Source organism: Empidonax traillii, unplaced genomic scaffold (assembly GCF_003031625.1).
Source record: "Empidonax traillii isolate 1590-97213 ecotype Southwest subspecies unplaced genomic scaffold, ASM303162v1 scaffold1099:size633499, whole genome shotgun sequence".
Classification (NCBI taxonomy): Eukaryota; Metazoa; Chordata; class Aves; order Passeriformes; family Tyrannidae; genus Empidonax; species Empidonax traillii.
The window spans coordinates 418742-434229 of NW_020956292.1; the positions used below are offsets into that span (position 1 = coordinate 418742).

Genomic DNA, 15488 nt, shown 5'->3' on the forward strand with positions numbered 1-15488 from the left:
TTCTCTTGTCAGGGAGTTCATCCACTGCAGGTGGCATTAAAGGAGACAAAACGAAGCAAAACGAGCCGTAAGTGTTTTGACTTCGAGTGATCAGCTGCAGGTATGAATTTAAAGCTGCAGAGTGTCACATGATTCTTCTTCTTATCCTACAGTGAATCCCCTAGTGAGAAGGAAGTGGAGGTAAGTCTGAATTGCTTGTATCCTTAAAGTAATGTGTGCAAGTGAAAGATCTTATAGATAAGCCCCGATTTAATATCTTGTCCTAAGTAAAAGAATGATGCTGAGTAGCTTAAATTGGATGTATTTCTACACGTTAGCTTCTGAAATCTGCCTTTTCAAGCCTAATGGAAATTTTGCAAGGGATGGGAAAAAGGTGGAAATCTATGAAACTGAGCATAGTCACCACTGTAACATTTGTTTGCAATCTTAAAGGAGCGTAGCTGTGACCTCCTAAAATCAGAATGTGCTGATTTTAGAGCGTTGTGTCAAAAGGCACAGATGGCACACTCTGTGCTGCCAGGATGTCACCTGAATTCTGGCTGCAGAACGTTCTCCCCATCACTACAGATGGGAAGACTTGCTTTGGGGAAGCAGACCATGTTCACTTACCCTTCTGTACCTCTTCTATAACTTCCTTCTTGGGGTACAGTCCCAAATGTCCTGTCAGTGTCCAAGTCTGCTTAAAAAAAAATTTCTGCATTGCTTGGATTATTCTGAAATCTCCTCCTCTCCCCCCAACAGGCTGAGTTTCTGAGGTTGTCTTTAGGTTTCAAATGTGACTTGTTTACCTTGGACAAGAGGGTGAGGCTGGAAGAAAGGTCCCGAGACTTGGCTGAAGAAAACTTGAAAAAGGAGATCACAAATGCTGTGAAGATGTTGGAGGTTGGTGTTTAGCCAAGGCTGGGAGGGTGGATGGGGTGAACAGCTGTGAAAGTGCCTCTCTTAAATCAGCACTTTTAAGGGGGTGTGTGATATATTATAAGCCAATCTGGCTGAAGTTTTTGAGCAGTGCTTGTTGTAATGTGAGAGATTGAGGGGTAACCTTCACCTGAGTGGTTTGTGTGCTCAGTCAGGCAACAGCGAATTTTTCTACAGCACAAACATCTGACCTGAACCCCTGTCTTCAGCTGGTTTTATGCTTGATAAGCTGAAGGCTCTGCCCACTGGAGTTCTGTGTCCGAATTACACCGACTGAGGATGTTGGATGCTGATCTGTGGGCTGTGGGGGCCTAAACAGAGCCCTCAGATGGGTTCACCCTTCCTTCCTTCTCTGTTGAGAACTCCCACCTATTTTCTTACCAATGTGCCTCTCAGGCTTTAGTTCCTTTGTGTGAGGAAGACAACCAAGCACAGGAGATCATTAAGAAGCTGCAGAAAAGCTTGCAGTTCCTCAGCCAGTACGCAGCACGAGTGGCCAGCAGAGCAGAGATGTTGGGAGCCATTAATCAGGTAACCCTTTCTGTGTGAAAGTATTTTGTACAAAGTTTAAAAGCTTCTAGATGTTGTAAAGGGGTGGTCACATCTGTTTGCTGGGCTTCTGGATCCAGAACAGGATTTGGGAATCTGATGTATGTAGAGTGTAACTGCAAAAAGAAATAAGGTCCTGATTAAAGAGAGAAACAAAAACAAAAAATTGTCAAGGGTAGCCTTGAAGCTCTAATGATGTTTCTGTGCCTTATGGAAAGGGCAGCTAATGAGCTAAATGTAGGGAAATGTGCAAAAGACCTGCTCAAATGCTGGGCGTAATTGTGAATAATGCCACGGGAGCAGCACGAAAACACAACTTGGCAATACCAGCAAATGCGTGGTGGCAGCTTGAGACTGTAGACAGAGAAAAGAGATGAGGAGGAGTTGTAAGAGCTTGGAAAAAGTGAAGACTTCATTATTTATTTTCGGATAAAAGGAATCGGTGGAGAAATGAAACCTGGGCATGTGCTGGGACACGGGTTGTAGTGAAACTTTGAAAGGGTGGATGAAAACGGGCGGATGCTGCTTTGTGGTGATACAAGACGAGAGCAGATGCTGAAGGAGGGAAATTTCCAAACATGATGCACTTCCTCAGAGCTGTTTCCTTTTCCCCCTGCTGCTGCCCTTGCCCTGTTAGGAGAGCCGGGTCAGCAAGGCCGTGGAGGTAATGATCCAGCACGTGGAAAACCTGAAGCGCATGTACGCGAAAGAACACGCGGAGCTCGAGGAGCTGAAACAGGTCCTGCTCCAGAATGAGAGATCCTTCAGCTCCCTGGGAGACAGAGGTAAATAAAGAGAAAAAAAAAAAAAAAACAAGCCCTTTCTAGCACCTGCCAGAGAGACCCTTATAGGTAAAACTTAGATGAAGGGGAAATAACAATTTATTAGTGGTATTAAAAACAGCTCCCTGAGATCAGGCTTGTAAACTGTGATGGATCTTGGAGTTTGTGTGTGGGACCGCTGCAAGTACACAGGAACGTTCTGGCTTTCAGAAAAGTGCACTGCATGTGTTGGTGATAACCTTATTCCCTGTGAGCAGTAAATTTGGGTGCTGGTTCACACTGTGGAGCATTTGCAGGAGCTATTTCGAGGTAGCTGAGCTTTGGCTACTCTCTACAGATGCTTCCTGCCCTTTTCCAAACACGAATTACAGGCTCCTTAAGAGCAGGGGGCCTGAGTTTCCCCCTCTGAGCGGGTGGCACAGCAGTCAGGTTTTCACACAGTGCTGTGCACTTGTGGATTTGCCAGTATGAAGTAGTATTAAGAGAAGTTTTAAACTCTGAGAAATAGAATGTGTCTTTTTAAAAAGCAAAAGGGCAGTCTCTCACACGCCAGTAAAATCCTGGCAGGAGCCTTCTGAATCACAGACTATTCTGTTCTGACTGTACAAAATAGTCCTGTAACAGGACACTGCCTTGCTAATAGAATATATTTGATGATAGTGACAGATATTGACGCTTGCAGAGGATGTGCAATGTGTGGATATTAAGAACTTAATGAATTAGAAAGCTTTTCTCCTGAGATCCCATTTCTGCTTTCTGAGAGTGCTCTCGTACACTCTTTGCCTAAAGAAACGCTGTAAAAAGTCAGACCTTCAGCTGAAAACAGAGCTCAAACTGTGTTCCTGTAAGCCTGTTCTGATGTTTGATCTCTTCACAGATGAATCTACAAATAAAAAGCTACCGAGTCCTTTTAACTTTAAGGTACAGCCTTACATGAAATGTGAAGTTTTTCAGTGTTGTGTACGTGTGCCTTCCTTTGCTTGGTCACGTGCTGGTGCTCTGCTACACGCTTGGCTTGCTGGTTTTCTGTCACAAATATGGGCTGATGTCATCAGACATGAGGATTTACTTCTCAGACACCCTCACCGACTTTGTAAGTCCCACATAGAAGATGAAATGGTCAGACTCTCAGTGGTTAAGAAATACTGTTCATGTACGGTTCTCCCATTGGGGTTAAAAAGGGGTTTAGCACAGAAATATGAAAAAAAAAAAAAACAGATGGGAGCGATTCAAATGGATTACAGGAATTCTTGTGAGCAGCATTAGGGGAATTCAGGCACGTTCAGTTTTGCTGTTTTGCTGGGAGCTGAGCAACCAGCCCCACTCAGGTGCTAAAAACTTAATGATGCTTTAAAGAATGACTTTGCCTGCACTTGTGATTTGGTTCTTTGTGTGTCACTTCAAGCCCAGTATCCACACCTATTTTTTTTTTTTAATACAGTCTGTATAAAAACAGATGGTGTTTTATGTGCTCAGTGAGTAATCCAATGGTTCCTTGATAAGAGCCAGTAATGCCTCTTATTTGTGTAGCCATCGTCAGCCCTGAGGAGAGTTAGCATTGCAACAGTGCCCAGGAGTGCTGGGAATGCAGGGATTGGGTTGCCACTGGTAAGTAGGGGGTTCCCAAAGGGATGGGGAGGTGCCTGATCTTCTCAAAACTGGCTGGGCAGAAGCGTGACGATGACAGTGCAGTCAACGTGCCAAAATTTCTTCTCCAGGCCCAACTTCACGACCCCGACGGAGACGAACGGAGCGAGAGGTTCAGCAGGAGATCAAGCAGTTGGTAAATTCCTTTGGGCTTGTCTTTGTAAAGGGTGAAATAATTTTTTTTTTTTTTCTATTTCTTAACTGTGCCAGTAGTAAACAGCTTATGGGGCATCTCAAGGTATAACAGTGTCTAGTGCCTTTCACATTAGTTTTAGGTGCTACAACAGGTAGATGAGCCTTCATGACTAAATGTTACAGCTGCTCTCTTTTATTTATTTTATTAAGCATTGGAAACTTAAAAAGAACAAGCATCTAAAATGTAAGCTCTAAGTATCAGCCACTGACAGATCTGGGTTTTGGTTGGTTTTGTTTGTTTGTGTTTGGGTTTTTTTCTCCAATAATCGTAATTTCAGGCAATTAATTTTGAAAGTTATTTGTCTAAGGCCTATCTCAATGAGTACCAGCCTGCTAGGTTTCTGATTTCCTGCTATTTCCTGGGGAAATTCAGGCAAATTTGTTTAAAATGTGCCAGGGGGAAGCTAGGGGCGAAGCAAAACGAGAAGCGTCCTTCGCTGCAGCGGTTCCTCAGCACCTACTCCTGGGCAGAGTACGAAGAGGAGCACTTTGCAACAAAGTAAGTCCAACAGCAGCCTCCTCAGGGATGTGTGAGCAGGGTGGGTTGGTTTGGTTTTAATGAACTTTGATGATCAGGGCTATAAAACCCAGCTATTGTGAATTTAGCTTGGTGGCAAAGCTTTGGAGCTGTTGGTTCTTGCCGACAGAAACGAGCAGTCAGAGTCTCCTGCTGAAGCACAGGAACAACCCACCAGGAAGGAAAGTGTCTCTGAGAAAGGAAAACATTCATCAAAATGGACCCTGGAGTCAGTGTAAGTTGTTTGGTTTTTTTTCGTGAGTTAAAGTAATGTTTGTGTGGAAAAGGGAAGCAAAGCTGGAGCTGTGGTTGGGTTGTTAACACTCACTTAAACCAACTCTGAGAAAGTTACCTTGAGCGCCAGAGACTCACCCCTCCAGGAATTCATTCCTAATCCTAAATGCTGAGGGAAAGAGAAGCCTCGTGCAATAATCTGACCTCTTTTGGTTACTCTGTGGGAGCTGCTGCAGCTCAGCTACTTGGTCATGCTAGCGTGTAATCTTGTAAAAATGACTAAAGGTGACACAAGCAGTTATCCAGGCTAACTCCAGACTATCCCAGTTAATGCTGTCCCTGGGAAGCCCCTGCCTTACAGAAAAGGGGGCTTGTTGCCTCTGCAGGGGAGAATAAAACCATTTATTCCATATGAACATGGAATGTTAAACCTCCCCTGGAAGCATTCCTGATCGAGGGAGAGACAAGACAATTATGCCAGTGTGTGAAACCAAGACAGCAAGGACAAATATATACTATTTTCAATTGTTCCATAAAGGATGGAGGTACCCAGTGTCATGAGGATTTGGATAGTCAGGGAGGGTAAGACTTTTCTCCTAACCTCAGGGAAGGCACCAGAGCCATAGAAAACAACAGAAGGCCAGAACTTTTAGCAAGATGTCTTGATGATCTTGCAAGGTGAATCCTCTTCAGAAATAGTGTGTGGTCCAGGGAACAGGGGTGGACTTGTTATCTGGGTGAGCCACCTAAAACTCACTTTCCTGAGGGTTGCATTTTAAACCCTGAACACAACCTACAGTACCAACCTTGTCACTTTTGATAAAGATCTCTGTTTGTGGGATCTGATTGAGGTTTTTTTTTTTTTTGAGGTGGGGTGGGAAGAGCTTCTGAGTTGTGAGGGGAAAACCATTCTCTGCCTCACACTCCTGCACAGGTACAACCTGATGTCATCGTGGGCGTCCCACTTCAAGGCTTCCTTTTCCAACGCCAACAAAACCCTGTGGTTCTCCGTCTCCATCCTGGTGCTCCTGGCTGCCCTCACAAGCTTCCTCACGGGGCTGTCCCTCCAGAGACCTGCAGATGCAGCACCTGTAGGGACTGGGGACTCCTGGACATCACTACAGCAGCTGCTGTGGCCCTACACGAGGCTCCAACACAACGGGCCTCCCCCGGTATAACCGAGGTTCCGACTTCTTGTAGCTGTGCTTCCAAGTTACTTTCCAAGAAGCTGAGATAGTTTATTTAAGGTTACATGTTTGGATTTGTTTTGTTGGGTTGTGGGTATTTTTTGGGGAGATTTTTTTTTTTCTTTAGAGCATGACTTGAAATGAAAATGTGTATATATATATATATATAGCTATCTATCTTCCCCCCCCCCCCATTCTGACAAAAGTCATCTTTACCAGTAGCTAAAAGGGTCTCAATTCTGTTCAGGTTTACAATTTAAAAGCAGCTAACAATAAATACGACTAAGTGGTCCTGGCCACAAGAGAATAAAGAACTTATGTTGCCTGAACAAAGAGAAAATCGTTTGCATTTTAGTCATGGGAGCTGTTTCAATGATTTGAACAGAATAGGGTTCTAGACTTGAAATGTAACTTTGCTGAGAACTTTTGATAATAAAGTTTTAAAAGAAAACGTACAGTATTTAAGAGTATGTTAAAACCCTTGTAGTAAGGAGTAGCTGATACACAGCATCAACGAACAGGCAGCTGGCTCCTTCCACTTTATCCATTGCTGCTTTGCTGGCAAAATCCTTAAGCAGATGGTAGAGTGTGGAGTGAAGTTCAGAATCTTCTTCTATCTCTTCTGAAAAAGCTTCACTGGTTTCAGTGATTTTGAGCTTTTGTGCTTTCTGGCCATTAAACATGTAAAGAGACCAGTTGTTGTCTTGGACAGAATCTGCTTCAAGATGCTCCCTTACCTATTGCAAGAAAAAAAAATGCACTGTAAGAGGAAGCCTGTGCCACTGACAGAGGATAAATTCTGGTGTGAAATTCTAAATTCTTGTGAGTATAATACAGAAACAACCCCCCTAAAGCAATATTAATACCAGCTCTCTGTGCCTAAGAGCCCACTGTGTACCAGGTGCTCTATCAACACTGAAATCTTCCATCTAGTTTGCCTCTAAACTCCAAGCTTTGGGGACTCCAGCTGCTGTTCCTGACTCCTAGCCTAGCTAGGTGCAACAGGCATAATTTATTTTAGTTTTTACTCCTGAGACCAAGTACTGAGCTAAATATTTCTGGGCCATGCATTTAACTTGAGAGCGAGAAACTTGCTCAAGGTTTCATCAGCAGGGTGTGTTCTCTATCTACAGCCATAACTTTAACCATGTTTTAGTTTACAGGTGGAAACAAATCAGCACCTGAGTTGCTCATTCCCTCCTTTGCAGCAGGGGGTAAATGAAATCAGACTAAACCCACAAACCTTGAACACCACGTGCTCTGGACCTGCCGCTCTGTTCCACCTGCTCGATGCAAAAGCAAATGCAGATGCAACCAGAGCCAGCTGTTGACAGGCCTTAACTTCCGCCAGGGCAGCCTGGAATGCAAAAATACAAGGTGTTTTGGGTTTTATATCTCAGGGAAAGGGACTGACTGTGTCACGTCACAAATGTAAGGAAAAGCTTGCTCCAACCAGAACCCACTGGCTCAGCTGGCAGAACACACACGTGTTCTGGACTGCAGGTCTTCCTGCAAGAAAAGGGTGAAAAGAAAGTAAAAAAGGGGGTGATAAAAACCAACAGGAAAGGCCTTCGCCGTTGCACTCACCTTCCTGGTCACAGGGACATAGTTGTGAGAACAGTCTCCAGGGAAAATGTTCACACCAGCTCTTTTCAGAGCTGCTCGGAGGGCATGGGGACTCATCCATTTTCCTGTGATGTTGGAAAGCACATCCTCCTCCTCCTCCTCCTCCACCACTACTGAAGACAACATACACTGATTGCCCTGTTGAACAAAGCAGTGAAAACAGTTTACAGGGCACGGAATTCACTCACTGCTTTGGGCATCAAACAGTACCATCTTTGCTGTTCTGGGAATTATACACATTATCTGTTACTCTGGGCGGGGAAATTTCATTTATATGTCCTGAAGAAAGCCACTCTGCTGTAGGAATTCAGAAAATACACAGCTGTACTTTTTTGATGCTTTTTTTTTTCAAATCATGATTTACACATTAATGAACATATACACAGTCGTGTAACTTGAACCTTCAGAAGGAACAAGTAGCATTAATAGCCTGTTTAAAATGCTTTTCCTTCTCTGGATAGAGCTGGGAGAAAAAAAGGAATGATTTTTAAGTCTGTAGCTGCTGAAAGTCTTGTGTTGTCTCCACAACAAAGCATTTATTAGAAATTTGCAGAGCAATCATACATATTTTTCCTTCTGACCACCTTAAATAACTGAAATTTAAATAACTAGGACAGTGCTTGGAAATGATCCTCCCTCCTTTTCACTGGCACAGAGAGAAATTCAACTTGGTCTTGTGGAAGCATCTAGAATTCTTAGTAAAGGACACTTTATAATAATTATGGTTTGCCTTTTTTTTTTTTTTTTTTAATCTACCACTGTTTGATTTTTAAAAAATTATTTACATTACCTTAATTCGTATCTGAATTGTTGCCAAGCAGGTAGTAACTACAAGGAGAGCTTCATCCACCCCAGTAGGTTGCAATTCCCATGCTTTATATGGCATGTTGAGATGAGCATCCTGGAGAAGTGCTACTGTATAAAAGCCACCCATCTCAAAGGTGATGCTCTTTTCTTGTGCTTCATACTTTATCTTGCTGATGCCATCAGTTCTCCACTGCTGGGCTGTACAAAAAGGATGTAAAAATACAAGGATGGACATGGAAAGCTTCTGCTGGTGGTATGTGCTGGGGAAGAATTGGTAAAGACATTCCAGGTTCGCTAATATTCACTCACAGCGAAAATATCAGGCACAAAATGAAGATAATTATTTTAAGGCAAAAACTCCCCTCCTTTTAATTGTCTTTAAGTATAAGATTGGGCTAATTTTGACAGGAAATCTTCTCAATTTCAATAGAAAAGAAAATTTAACTCAAAGTAACTGTCATTTCTTACCTGTTAAACAGCAGCCCAAAAGATCATTTTCAAGAGTAATTTTAAACATCTAAACATTTTAATAGGTTCTACTCTCCCTCATGAATATAAAGTCAGAGGGACACTGTATTTATCTAATATCTAGAATATCACAGTTGTTTTTTTTAATATATACATTTCATATTGTAACAATATTAATACATGTAGGTAGGAGCCAGTTTGGCTCAATGTGGACTTTACCTCAACAAAACCTGATTTATGGTAGGCAGTTGTACTGCTGCCCATTAAATGCTGTGTATTTTTTTTTCCTTTTATATTAAGAAGCTACAATAAAAAGCTCCAACAAACCAATCCATTATTAGATATGCTGCAGAAGCAAAAGAGAATTAAAACAACAACTCAAAACAAACCAAATAAAGGAACACTGACATCTCCAAATCAATTAACATCGAAGTGCCCAAATTATTTCTGGGCTCTGAATTGACAATAGTAAAACTCAGGTATAAATTTCACTATTCAAACTTGAAATAAATCTGCGTTCTAAGTTCCTACCTTCGGGATCCCATCGGGCGACCACAGGACTCTTAAAATACACCACATTTTCAGGCAGCCTGAGGGTTATTTGGATTATTGATTCTGTGGCATCCTCAGCCTCCTCGGGGGAATAGGGATACACCTCCAACCCAGCATCAACTAACTTTGGCAAGATGGGAAAAGGACACATAACATTTTTATTAGAAAATGCAGCAGCCTGATTTTTTTTTTTTTCTTGTAAAAGTCCCTTTAAGGCAGTGCCACACAGTGGGAACAGTCCTTTTTCAGCAGATCCACACTCTAAAAAACCCAAGAGCACCCGAGAGACAAAAGCACTCTGCTGTTAGCAGCACTGCACCAGGCTCCAGCAGTGGAAAACTAGAACACAGTGACTACAATCCTCATTTATCCTGCAGAGCCTGGCAGTAATTTTGCTTCCAGCCTGCTTTTAAAGTCTTACCTGTCCCATATGGAAAAACTAAGGACTTCTCTGTTTGCTTTTACTTTGGCCCAGAGCGTTTTCCAGCAGGTGGATCCGCGCTGGCCATGCTGAGGAACCACTGACTGAGCACACTGAGTAAAAGCTGGCCAAGTGTAACTGGAGAATTATTTGATAAATAATAATTTGATAAATAATCAGGGACAGCTTTCCAGGGATGACAGAGAAGAGACCTTCAAAGGGATTTGTAATCCCTTCCCTCACTCACCTCCACCATGGTCCAGTCATTGACTTCCACCACCTGAGGCGGGAGCTGCAGGGCATCGATGTGGAACACGCCGCCCACCGGCACGAACCGCTGCAAATCCACCCACTCTGCAGCTGCTGCCGCCTCTCCTTTGTCTCCTGTCTCTTCCTGCACCGGCGGGTCCCCTTCTTAAAAAAATAATAAATAAATAAATAAATAACACAGCTCTCATCAAACTGAGACGCTGAAATTTCCCACCTCTATTTGCTGGTCGCTTGGAGCGCTTCACGCTCTGCAGAGTTTCAGCCCCACCTGCTGGCGCTCCACAGAGCTTTTAGTAAATAAATGAAATATAGGAGAAAAAAAAAAAAATCACTTCTTGTCTTGGAACTGAGCTTTTTAAGAGATTACTCTCTGCCCTGAATCTGTGGCCAGTTCAAAATGCTCTATATAAGGATTTTACTGACCAAACAAACAAGTCTCGTCATTAACCACGGAAGAATTTCCCAGTGGATTGTGGACAGGTTTAGTAAGATTGCATTGATATGAAAAGAAATCAGGCAAAAAAAAAAAAAAAATCACCTTCCCTGGTGATTTTTTGAGTGACCTCAAAACTCTCGTTTCACAACCAATAGTCAAAAAATAAATAAAAATGAAGACCCGAAAGATGTGATAATTATCAACAGCAAGAGGGATTTACCATGAAACACAATTTTCAGATAACAGTCAAATCTTTCTATGCATAATTACCTATATATTACATACATGTTTGAATTGAAGGCTTAATTAATTGGAAAATGTTATTAAAAGGTATCAATGCCATGGACAAAAATGGCTTGAAGTATTTTCTTTAAAAAAACAACAACAACAACAACAACAACAAACAAGCCCACATAAAACATCAGGTGGGATGCCAAAGGAGGAGAGAGAAGTTACTGCTGACAGGGATCAAGAAAAAAGTGTTCAATAATGTATAAAAAGAGCTACTGTAAGTGTTATGAAATTTGCTTTGAGAGAGTGAGATCATATCAAAAAAAGTGACAACTATCTACATAAAATGTCTTCAAGCTTTTTTAAAAAAAAACAAGTGAAAACGGTGTTAATTGTTATGTCAGATTTAGTTGCGTTGCAGATAGGTTTTATTCTGCTGTATTTACACACCACTATAAAGTCCTTTTGCAGTTATTACGAGCAAAACATTCACAGGAGGTAAAAAAAACCATTTTACTACCAGCCCCAGTGGTAGTTTGCACTTGAACTTGCTTTTTAAAGATAATAATACAAAAATATTTGTCTTCTAAACATAACTATTCATTGTCTCAAGTTTAATTTAACTTTCTAAGAACGGTTAAACCCAGAGAACTGCAGTTCTCCCTCTTTCCCCTGTTGTTGCATTCCTGATTTTTTCAACCCTTGTTTACGTGGCCTCCTGTTTTCACTGAGTTTGTGATAATTTAGTATCCTTTCTACTCTATCCTGAAAAGCAGGGCTGTTCAAAGCCTTATGGGAGCAACACAGTAAATTCCTCCAAATGAAGCCCAAATCCTTTATATTCTCTGGAAAACCTCGCTTGGGTGGTCTTTAGGGTCTAGTCAGACAACTGGTTCCTTGGACTGTGCTCGGCAGAAAAGGTTGCGGGGTGGGGTTTGGTTTCTTCAAACAAGGAAAAGTCTGTAAAGTTGAGCTAAATGACACTAATAATTTGCAGCTGTTATATTTCAGTCCATACTACAAGAAAACTCACTTATTAAACCAAAGGATGACACCATAAGCCAGAAGAAAATTGTAATTTACGCAGGACAGATAAACTGTTTTATGGCCTAGAATTAGGCCCTGTTTTAAGGAAATGTATCAGCACGAATCCTGCTTTAAGCACACACTTAAGTAACAACACTCAGTAACACTCCACACTGCTCAAATGCCTACCATTAAATCCATTTGAATATTTTTTTTTTTTTCTGAGAAAGTCCATCTCACCAGACAGCCTGGTAGATTCATGCACATTGTATGTTCCACCCATAAACATTTATATAATAATAGTAGTACATATATCTACATAAGCTTAAAAAACATGTACATGAACATAAATAAATAAATAACAAATAAATGAAAATACGTATGGGGACAAACTCCATTTTCCTACCTGTCCTGTTATCTCTCTGCATTTAACAATCATTAATAGAAATGTCAACAGACCTCAGGTGTTATCAAAGCATCAGTGCATTTATAAGCTCCATTCACATGGAGATCCATATTGCAATGTTTGAATATATCAAAGAATTTGGGTTGGGTTGGAAGGGACCTTAAAAATCATCTCATTTCATCCCCTGCCATGGGCAGGGACACCTTCCACTAGCCCAGGTTGCTAAGAGCCCCATCCAACCTGGCCTTGGACACTCCCAGGGATGGGGCATCCCTGGGAAACCTGTGCCAGGGCCTCACCCCTGTCACAGTAAACAATTTCTTCCTAATATATAAAACATTTGGCATAAGTACTTTTGTGATGCTGCAGATAAAACCAAACCAAATACCTTGTGATGAAATGTCCAAGTTTTCTGATTTCTTCTCGGTTTCCTCCTCTGTCTCATTTACATCCTCTGTGTTATTGCTGGTTTCTTTCAACGAGGCAACACTCTTCTATATAAAAGGAAAAAGGCATTTTTCCATTAGATGCAATAAAGAAGAGGATATCACCTCCTTCAAGGAGGCCCAAGGATACAGGGTTCAACCCCTCCAGCAAGATTTGCACCAATCTTGCTTCAGGGTCAAGATTTTAGGAGAGATTATTTCTACCTAGCTAGCAGAAATAGTTTTGATTAAAGGTGCTCTCCAATTTGGCACTGGATATATAAACAGAGATAAAGTAATTACTTCTTTTCCACAGCAAATTCCCTCTTGAGCTCCTCAAGTACCATNAAAAAAAAAAAAAAAAAAAAAGAAAAGAAAGAAAAAAGGAATCAAGAATAGTAGGATTTCAAGCACTGATTCACCACAAAGGTGTTGGGGACTGAAAAGGAGAAAACCCAAGATGATGAACAAGGGTTGATCCCTGTATGGGCCATTCACTTAAGAGCTGGACTTGATGATCCTTGTGGGTCCCATCCAACACAGAATATTCTGTGAAATCCAGGAAATTGCTCCAAACACACTAAGAAGGCATAAAATCTGATGTCTGACAGTTATTTCTGCAGAAATTTAAGACAGAGGGCACAAGTCATTTATCTGAAGGCCACAGATGATGCCCAAAGTGAAAAACCCAAACCCAGGAGGAAGAATAGAAACCCAAGCAACCTCCATCATACCTAAAGCCAACATTTAACATGGAAGAGTGCCAAGGAAGAGAACAGGCAGCCAGAAATAGTATTTGAAAAGCCCTCTAAGAGCAAAGGGTCAGCTAAGTACCTGCACAGCCAGCACCTGCTGAACTCTGAATCCTATTCTGCATGCTGCAAAACTTCCTAAAATTGGATTTCTGAGTCACAGAAATATCCAGAGAAGTGGCCACAGCACCAAGCCTGACAAAGGTCAAGAAGCTTTTGGATGACCCTTGCCAGGCACAGGGTGTGACTCTTGGGGATGGGCTCGATGATCCCTGAGGGTCCCTTCCAACTTGGCATATTCTGTGATCCTACAACAGCACCTGATGTTCCCTATGGCTTGATCTTACTCCTAAAACCACCAACCAAATGCCAACTCACCTCTGCCAACTGCACCAAACCTCCCTCTCTCTACCTTCTGTGCGACAGCCTTCGGTCATCCACCTTTCCACTCCCTCGAGAAGATCTATGACAGTATTCATACAAGCTGCCGTTTTCTATAAAACCTTTAAGAATTTGACTCTCATGCCCAGGAGACAGCAAAAAGCTGTGACTGTGTCTCAAGTTAACAAGAGCCACGTACAAAAGCCCGTGCTGAGGGTTTGTACCCACCTTTCTCCCACCAGGACACGTTTCTTCTTCGGCAGGCACGCCGGGTTCTTCTCTGGCTTTCTTTTCCTCCTCTCCTGGTTCTTCTGCATTGTCTTTTGGATGCTCAGCCAGTTCTTTGCTCTCCAAGGCTTCCAGGTCTGGCAGACCTCGACACTGCAGCCACAGCGGGGACACGTGGTCGTAACGGGTGTGCAAAATGCGAACGGCGGCGCTGTTCAGAACCAGGGACTTGGGAACATCAAAGCCGTGCTGGGCATCGCTGAACACGTGAGTTTTGAACCTGGGAACACGAATTAAAAACCAAAACAGACCCTGGTAAGCAAGACTGGCAGCGTTTATTTTTGTGTATTTCTTCAGAAATGCTCAGATCTGTTTTGAGATTTGTTGGGCTGCCTGAGGGACAGAGGGGGATGCCACAACCGACAGCTGTCTGTGAGACCCTCCCAGCCAAGCCACTGCTGCACTAAGGGCATCAGGAGCTGCCAAAATAATGCCTGGACAGGATGACAATGAGGCAGAATCAGATGGCAGTTCCTCTATATAGCACATTCCTGGTAAAGCTCATTTAACAGGTAAACCCTACAGAGGTGACGCCACCAGCTGTGTTACATCAGCCTCAACGCCCTCCAAAGCAATCCAAATAATACCTATTTTTGGATAAGATCAGCTGGCCACAAGTTCCAAGAATCTTCTGCTGAAGCCACATGCAGTTTTTAATTATTGGCTGAGTATCTGAAGTGCATCTCTGTGCTGAACAAAAGGCTTTAACACCACCCCAAATGGGCTCTTCCTGAAGGTCAGTATGACGTTGCCCAGCACTCAGCCTACTAGTTGCTTACAGCAACAGGGCCTGAGTCAAGGTAAAGCCCTTTTAGTAATTTATTCCTCATATTTGTGCAGTGGAAACAGGCAGTTCTGCTCAAAAATCTCGTTTTGAAAAGGATACCAGTTAAATGGCAACCTAATAAAAAACCAAATCTCAGCTTCAGAACCCACTCTGGAGCATCCCATGCTCCAGAATCTTTTACCTAACAGAGAACTGAGCACAAAGCACCACCAGTCACTGCTTTGCAAGCCACTGTAACAGCTTAGAAAATATTTAATGCATCAGCAAGAAACATCCCTTCCAGAGGAATTTCAATTCTCTGCAAGGGTTTTTATTGTTTTTCTTCAAAATTTGTTCTGGCAGTAACTGGCTCTACAGCAGCATTTTAAGAAACAAATTTATATACGTACATGTATATAAAAAAGATCATGAAATTGGTTCTTGGTATTTACTCAACTTGGGTAGACAAGGCCAGGCCTCATTTCAGATTAAGAATTTCAGGGTGCTGTACCTTACTTTCTTCTTCAGATTGACCCAAACACAGAAAGTAACATTTTTATCCTTTATGACTGCCTGCATATTTCCAGTTTCAGAATCTTCATAC

General features: G+C 42.3%; 2 protein-coding genes across 4 annotated transcripts in view; one reads left to right on the forward strand and one right to left on the reverse strand.

The window, feature by feature from the left end:
- The window catches only part of LRMP (lymphoid restricted membrane protein), a 38555-nt gene extending 32298 nt beyond the window's left edge, over positions 1–6257 (forward strand). Inside the window, exons 31-39 of the mRNA XM_027904899.1 lie at positions 742–882; positions 1315–1449; positions 2105–2252; positions 3127–3170; positions 3780–3857; positions 3968–4032; positions 4489–4590; positions 4739–4843; positions 5777–6257. Of these exons, the coding sequence (XP_027760700.1) occupies positions 742–882; positions 1315–1449; positions 2105–2252; positions 3127–3170; positions 3780–3857; positions 3968–4032; positions 4489–4590; positions 4739–4843; positions 5777–6020 (1062 nt within the window). The 3' untranslated portion in view covers positions 6021–6257. The remainder of the gene's footprint in view (positions 1–741; positions 883–1314; positions 1450–2104; positions 2253–3126; positions 3171–3779; positions 3858–3967; positions 4033–4488; positions 4591–4738; positions 4844–5776) is intronic.
- A 167-nt stretch (positions 6258–6424) lies between these two features.
- CASC1 (cancer susceptibility 1) overlaps positions 6425–15488 on the reverse strand; it is a 19971-nt gene continuing 10907 nt past the window's right edge. For 2 of the 3 annotated variants that reach the window (XM_027904886.1, XM_027904889.1), the window contains 7 exons: positions 12661–12766; positions 10151–10317; positions 9462–9606; positions 8446–8660; positions 7617–7793; positions 7273–7386; positions 6425–6766 (listed from right to left, as the gene is read on the reverse strand). In XM_027904886.1, coding sequence (XP_027760687.1) covers positions 6491–6766; positions 7273–7386; positions 7617–7793; positions 8446–8660; positions 9462–9606; positions 10151–10317; positions 12661–12766 — 1200 coding nt within the window. In that variant the 3' untranslated portion in view covers positions 6425–6490. Of the gene's footprint in view, positions 6767–7272; positions 7387–7616; positions 7794–8445; positions 8661–9461; positions 9607–10150; positions 10318–12660; positions 12767–14058; positions 14339–15395; positions 15481–15488 lie in introns of all 3 variants that reach the window. The other variant, XM_027904888.1, reaches the window with a different exon arrangement.